The sequence below is a fragment of the Petaurus breviceps genome, unplaced genomic scaffold, assembly GCF_028583685.1.
Source record: "Petaurus breviceps papuanus isolate PSGF00001 unplaced genomic scaffold, PetGlider_PUasm1.0 176, whole genome shotgun sequence".
Taxonomy (NCBI): Eukaryota; Metazoa; Chordata; class Mammalia; order Diprotodontia; family Petauridae; genus Petaurus; species Petaurus breviceps.
The window spans coordinates 15,144,880-15,151,644 of NW_027185771.1; the positions used below are offsets into that span (position 1 = coordinate 15,144,880).

The following is a 6,765-nucleotide window of genomic DNA, read 5'->3' on the forward strand; positions in this document are numbered from 1 at the left end:
TCCCCCCAGGAGCCAATGCCCGCTCCCTAGGGGAGCCGCCTCCAGTCACGTGGCCCGGCCGGGGCAGGTAACTCCTGCGAGGGCGGGGGCGGTGGGGGGAGCCGGAGCTGGCTGGGCCCTTGCCATGAAGCCAGAGGGGAAAAGCCCGAGCACGGTCACCTGGCCTCCACTCGGCCTCGCGCGGAGAGGCGGCGGACGCAGGGCTGGAGGCGGCCGGACGGAGCAGCAGCCCTGGCTTCAGGTAGAGCCGCCCCGTCCGGGTCCCGGGTCTCACGGGGTCCCCTGGGTCGTGCTGCCGGTGCTCGGCGGGTGTCTCCGGGCCTGACCCCTGTCTTTGGTTGTAGCCCTCCCCTCCCCGGGCCATGACGCCGCCGCCTCCTTCTGCGCACCCTGACTCCCTGGTGGTCTTGTTTGGGGCAACCGCTGGTGCTCTGGGGGCTAAACTGGGCTCGGATGAGAGGGAACTAATTCTCTTGGTGTGGCAAGTTGTGGATCTTCACAGCCGGAAGGTAGGGACGGCGGGGCCGGGCGGTGGCGGCCGCGGCCGGGGTCGGTGCTGGTCGGTGCTGGTGGCGGCTGCGGCGGGACTGGGGGGCTTCGGGAGAGCTCCAGGCCCCCTGGGGAGCGCCGGGGCTGGAGGCGGACGCTCCCAGGCCCCCGCCCCGGAGCCTCCTGGGCGAGCCGGCCCTGCCCTCGGGGCGCTTCCCGAGCCGGCCGCCAGCTGCGCGCGCCTGGACGCGTGAGGAGTGGGGGTGTCCGGCGGCTGCGTCCGCTGCCCCCCCCCCCCCCCCCACACAGCTGGCCCCAGGCTGACCCGGGACGGGGGAAGAACACGGGGCAGGCGCTGGGGGGGGGACGGGAGGGCCTCGCGCGGCCCACGGGGCGCGCCGGGGCTGGGGGCTCCCCGGCCCCCTCCCGCCGCTGAGTGCACCCCCTTTCCCCCCGTCGGCCGCAGGTGGGGACCCTGCACAAGTCCCTGGTGCGCGCGGACGACGCGGAGCTGAGCGAGCAGTGCAGGGAGGCGAGCGGTCTGAGCGCGGAGGGGCTGGGCCGGGCCGAGCCGCTGGACAAAGTGCTGCAGCAGGTGAAGGGTTAACCCCAATCGGGGCCGGGGTCGCCGCCCCTCTGGCTTGGCTGCTTAGACTCTGCCTCCTCCCCCCACCCCCCGACAGCACGTGTGGCTGCCCTCCGCCCCCCTTAGTCCAGCCGAGCTCTTCTTTAGGAAAACTTCCCGAGAAGGACTCGGCGCCGGAGGGGGGAGGGGAAGGGATCGAAATCTGCCCAGCCTGGGCTAGTTCTGTCCCCCCTTCGAGTATTCCACTCCCCCCCAGGGAGGCAGTTTGAGGGGGTCTCCTCACTTTGGGGAGGGGGCAGCAGAGAGGACTTGGGAGTCCCCAAAAGGGCTTGTTTTTGACGCAAGAGATAACTGGGTTTTGTTGGGGGATTATTTTTGGAGGGGGTTCCAGTGTGTACCGGGTGTCTGGGAAAATTCAGGTGAAGGTGCTGTACAGGGGGGGTTTGGCTGCCCCCTTGTAGTTAAGCTGAACCTGCCGGGGCAGTAGAACTAGTTTCTGTTGTTTTAAACTCTCAGTGACTGGCGTGATTTTTGGCAGAGGAGGGGTGGGAGTTTCTGCGAGGGGGGCTAGTGCTTCAGGGATAGGGGTGTGCCCCTCCTCATGTCCAGCCCGGTCCTCTGCCCTGGATGTGGGGAGGTGGGGCAGGGTGTCCCCTACGACTTCCGCAGGTCTGAGCCTGCCCTTGGTATCACCAGAGGTTGGGGGTATATTTTATCCCTGCCTTTCCTGTGAACCCCTTTATGACTTGAGCAACTGGGTCCAGGGCCGGTGGGATGCCAGGAAGGCCCCTAGGGGGGTGGGTGGGCCCTGGTTGGGTGGAGCAGGCAGTTCTAGGGCTTGGGAAGAAACTTGTTCCCGTCCTGTGGGACTGGGCCAGGTATCAGGCCTAGGCTTGGGATCCAGCCTGGTGGGAAAAGCACATTTGGGGTGAGCTGGTGATGTCTTCCGTTTCTGTTTCGTGTTACCTTTATTTTGGTCCTCTGAGGCCTGGAATCTGCTGTAGTATTCTGCATGCCCCTTTTCCTGTGATCTAGGAGTGGGGCTTACCTTTCTCTTATGTTTCCCCCCCTCCTCCTTTCCAAATCCCGGGTCTTACCCCAGGGGAAACTCATTGCTGTATTCATAAGATTAGAGGGGAGATGCTCAATATTTTGCCCCACCCCTTACCCTCCAAAGTGTTTCAAATGTAGCAGGGGCCTAGACTGTGGTGGACTTCTTCTGGGATCTCTGGGTGACTCAAAAAAGCCAGCGTGGGTGTGAGACTTTCATAGGTTTTTAGTGGGGTATAATTTAAAGAGCACTGGATTTATAATCAGAAGACTTGGTTTTGAATCCTGGTTCTACCATTTGCTTATCTACTGGACCTCAGACAAACCACTTGTCTTCCCTGGGCCTCAGTTCCCTCACCTAATGAGGGTGGTAGGTGGTTTTCCCCCCCCTCTGGGTTCCTTACGTTTCATAGGTTCAGTGAATTTTCCCACCTCCACCCCTCTCTGATGGCAATTTGCCCTGACCTCTGAACAGGGAGGATAAGGTAGGGACAGGTTGTTTGGGTTCCTGGCTCCCTGCTGACTAAATGTGCCTGTGGGCTTGTGGCTTATACTCTCTGGGGGCCCTACCCACTACATATATATCCCAGGTTACACAAAAAGAACAGAAGTCCAGGAAAGAATATTCAGCCCTTGATTCCTGGGTTGAGGGGAGAGGACTTGGATATCTTTTCTTTAGCCTTATGGGGGGAGGGAATGATGAGATAATCTTAGGGAGACCAAACTATTGGTCATGGTCAGGAAAAGGGAATGCTGCCCAGATGGGGATTTATTTAATCATAGGGGGTCCATGAGATTACCAACCAATATGATCTCTCCTGCCCACGGAATCAGAGGTTTCTTAGGAAAAGGAGGAGATCCCTTTCTGGGGGATGGTGGGTGATGAGAGCCTAGTGGTCAGTCTTCTTAGCCATTTGCCTGAGGGAAAATGCCCCTTTGACTTTGGGGAGGGGTGTTGATGGGACAGGAACGATTTGGGAGTAGGTTATAAGTGTTTGAATAGTCACTGATATATATATATATATAATATGTCATATATTATATCATATATAATATATAATATGGTATATATAAAATATATTACATTATCTATAATAATATACATAATATAGTAATATATAAAATAGTAACTGATATAATGGGCCTGGAACCCCCAGTATGCCCATCCCACCTCTTAACTCTAGTTAAGTCTGCTACAGTGTCAGTGAGATGTATATTCATGACATCCCCACTAGAGAGTTCAGGTCTTGCTTGTTTGGGTCTTTGTACATCAGCCCTCTTCTCCCCCTTTTCCTTCTCAGTTTTGCTTTATAGGGTAGGGGAAAGTGACTCATTGTTCATGATTCCTCCCTCCCCTTCCCAATAGAAAGAGCTTGATCAGCACTGGAGGTGGGGTAGGGAAAGATGGGGTGTGATGGGTTCTTCATCCCCTAAGGTAATCAATTGAAGGTTCTCTGATCCTCTTAGGGCTGTCTCCAGAGGGGATTCTCCTTTGACTTCTGAGGCCCATGTGACTTCACTGGGTAGGATGGGAAATGGAGTTCTTCATCCTCCTAAATTCTGACCCCAGGCTTTCTAATGCTATATATCCCCACCACCTTCCCAGCTTCCCCCCCATCGAAGGACAGTGGCCTCAGATTTGGCCCCTGGTGTGTGCCTGGGGCAGAAAGAGGGAGCCCTTGCTGAAGGGGGGAGCAGGATAAGGAGGAAGGAGCAAGTGCCCCCCAGTTCTCACATCCTTTGATCTAACCCTAAATGCTTTAGGCAGGGCTGTTTGGGAATGGGCCTTGTTCATCCTAAGCAGACACTTGGGGACCAAGGGTTGGTTTTGCTACAATGTAGGCAGGTCAGCAGAGGCAAAGTCCAGGCTCTGTTCCCATTAGCCCTCTTCTTTTGTCTCTTCCATAGTAGGGTGTCCTATTGAGATATCCCTCCCTCACCTGCCTGGGAGGCATAGGTTGATATCCATACCCATAGTGGATATCCTGGGGATAGGAAGAACTGAATTCAAATTCTGCCTCAAGACACTAGCTGTGTGACCCTGGGCAAGTCACTTAACCTCTCCTTTGGTTTCCCCAATTATAAAATGAGGATAATTATAGGACCTACAGCCTCACAGGGTTGTTTCGAGTATTCAGTGAGATATTTGTAAAGTGCTTATTAGCCCAGTGCCAACACATAGTAGGTGCTTCATAAATGGTCATTTCCTCCCCTGCTCCTCTTGGGAGGTGGCCAGCCTTCTGTGTTCTGGGTCCCTGGATTGGGAGTCCTTGCATATAAACTTGCCAGTGAAGGTGTGTGGGCAGAGGCCTCCACCCTGAGAACGCTCCCTTTGCGGAGGCTGGCCCAGCCCAAACTCCCAACTGTGGGAGACGCCTTAGCGAGCCCAGGCCTGTCTGAGCCCGGTGCCGCCTCTGCCCCCAGCCCTGTGGGTTCCCTTGCTTAAGTCTGCTGCTATTTCTCTTTCTCAAGTGCTGGTCTTTGGATGAAATTCAGCATTTATTGAGTGCCTGTTAAATGCATGACCCAGTGTTTAGTGTCCGTGAGCCTTAAGTGTCTCCTGTGTCCTGGGCATTGTGCTAAAGGTACAACACAGGGATCCCTTCTGCCAAGGACAGAAAGCTGCCCTGCCTCCTAGGAGGAGAGGGTGTATGTGTGTGTGTGTCTGTCTGTCTGTCTGTGTGTGTATATGTGGTACGTGTGATGTGTAAACAGATGCCCCTGGTGCCCAGTAGTAGGTAATTAAAGGTACAAATGAGGAACAGGCACAGAACTGGGAGCTTTGAGGAGAGATCTTTTTCCCTGAGGCAGGAAGGCTGGCTCCTGGGGGAGGCTGGGCCCCAGGTGGCCCCAGTGGGGCAGGAGAGGATTTCAGCCCATTCGAAGCCTGGGGTTTGGTTGGAACCAAGGTACAAAGCCAGGAGAACAGGGAATGGCAGCTGTGTGACAGAAGCAGGAAGGTGCCCCTGGAATGCAGACCATTCCAGAGGGTGTAAGGTGAAATGAGGCTGGGCAGGCATGTCCCAGAGCCTGCTTCTGGAGGGCCTTGAGCATCGACCTTAACGGCCTCCACTTTCTCCAGTGGTCAGTGGGGGAGGGCAAGCCTGCAGATTCTCCTAAGCTTTGGTTAGAACCAGCAGCATCTCAGGAGTGAGGGCCCCCACTGTCTCTGATAAGCTCAGGGTGGGGAGATCATGGCACTGGGGCCTCAAGACCCTCCAGTGGTTCAGGATGAGTTGGGGGTAGGGGACAGGCACAGCAGGGGAAGAAATGTCTTGGGTTTCCTAGTTCCTTCCTAGCTCTGTGACCCTGGTCCCTTAGCCCTAGGTCTCTGTCAACATAATACCTGTAGCATGTCTCTTCTCATGGAGTTGCTATAAGGATCCAGTCAGGGGAGCTATGGATAGACTTTTTAAATTTTAAGCAGGAAGGTACCAGCCATCGGTGGAGGATCATTGTAATTTTTGCAGGGGCCAGGGTCATCAGTGAAGGGGGAACAGAGTTAACTGGGCATGTGCCCAGTTGAGCCCAGGGTGTGTTCCCAATCAACATTCTAGGAAACTGAGTCTCAGGAAAGGGATAGACCAGGACATTTTTCCAGGAGTCCTTTTTTTTTTTTTTAACCCTCTCTCCAATCCCCACCCCCAGCCCCCACCTCCAATCTCCTAAGCAAACACTACCTGGTACTTGGTGGATGTCAACACAGCCAGGGCCAAAGCTCACTCCGCCTGGAAAGTTTGTCCTTGGGGAAGGGGCAGTCTGTTAGCCAGTCCCTGAGTTAGGCTCTTTGAATGGCTCTGGGGGCAGTAGAAAGGGGCTCTGAGATGAGGCTGACTTACTAGGGCTTGTCTGACCTCCCCTCCACCCCATCTGAACCCTCAGTTTTCTCACCTATGCCCCTTGGTTGTTGGCCCATCCAGACAGAGGGGCAGGGCTAGGATTCTGTCTGTCTGATTTTTGGTTCTGCTTGGATATGGCCAGTGTAGCCAGGATCTAGGCCCTGGGGTCTTTCTCTGGTTTTCTTCATAGCCTGGGCCCCAGAATTGCCCAAGACTGAGGGCCAAGCACACAGGTACCTCTAAGGTGCTGATAAATCTGGAATTCTCTCTCACTCCCCTTTCTCTTGGATCCCGAGTGAAAATGTTGAGGTGAGTCCTGGACACAGAACAGGCTTTCAGCAAACAGGTGCTGACAGTCTTTGGCCTTCTCTCCATCTCTTTCATTTCTAATTATTCCTTGGGAGGAGGGAGGTGGTTCTTGGGTTCATTATAGGTGGCATTTATAGTGCCATAAGGTATATAAAGCAGTTCACAAATGTTTCATTTGATCCTTGCCACAACCTGGGAGATGGGTGCTATTAGTTTTCCTATTTTACAGATGAAGCAACTGAGGTTAAGTGACTTGCCCAGAGTCACACTGTCAAGTGTCTGAGCACTGATTTGAACTCAGGACCACAGGTCTAGATCTCTATCCACCTGTCTGCCTCACTACACACCCTCATGAAAGTTCTGCTGGGTGTTCTTGGTTTCTTGAATTTCCCTCAGGCCCAACACTTCCCCCGCTTCCCCATGTGAACTGGGTCTGGGGGAGTAGCTAGTAGTAGTAGATCTCTGGAAAGGGGGTGGAGGGGAAGTCTGTTC

At 54.9% G+C, this 6,765-nt stretch overlaps 1 protein-coding gene across 4 annotated transcripts in view; it reads left to right on the plus strand.

Annotated features, from left to right (window-relative positions):
• The first annotated feature begins 64 nt into the window (after positions 1–64).
• ESRP2 (epithelial splicing regulatory protein 2) overlaps positions 65–6,765 on the plus strand; it is a 13,596-nt gene continuing 6,895 nt past the window's right edge. The window contains exons 1-3 of one of the 4 annotated variants that reach the window (XM_069085689.1): positions 65–241; positions 345–509; positions 956–1,084. In XM_069085689.1, the coding sequence (XP_068941790.1) occupies positions 125–241; positions 345–509; positions 956–1,084 (411 nt within the window). In that variant the 5' untranslated portion in view covers positions 65–124. The remainder of the gene's footprint in view (positions 242–344; positions 510–955; positions 1,085–6,765) is intronic. The other 3 variants (XM_069085688.1, XM_069085686.1, XM_069085687.1) reach the window with 3 other exon arrangements.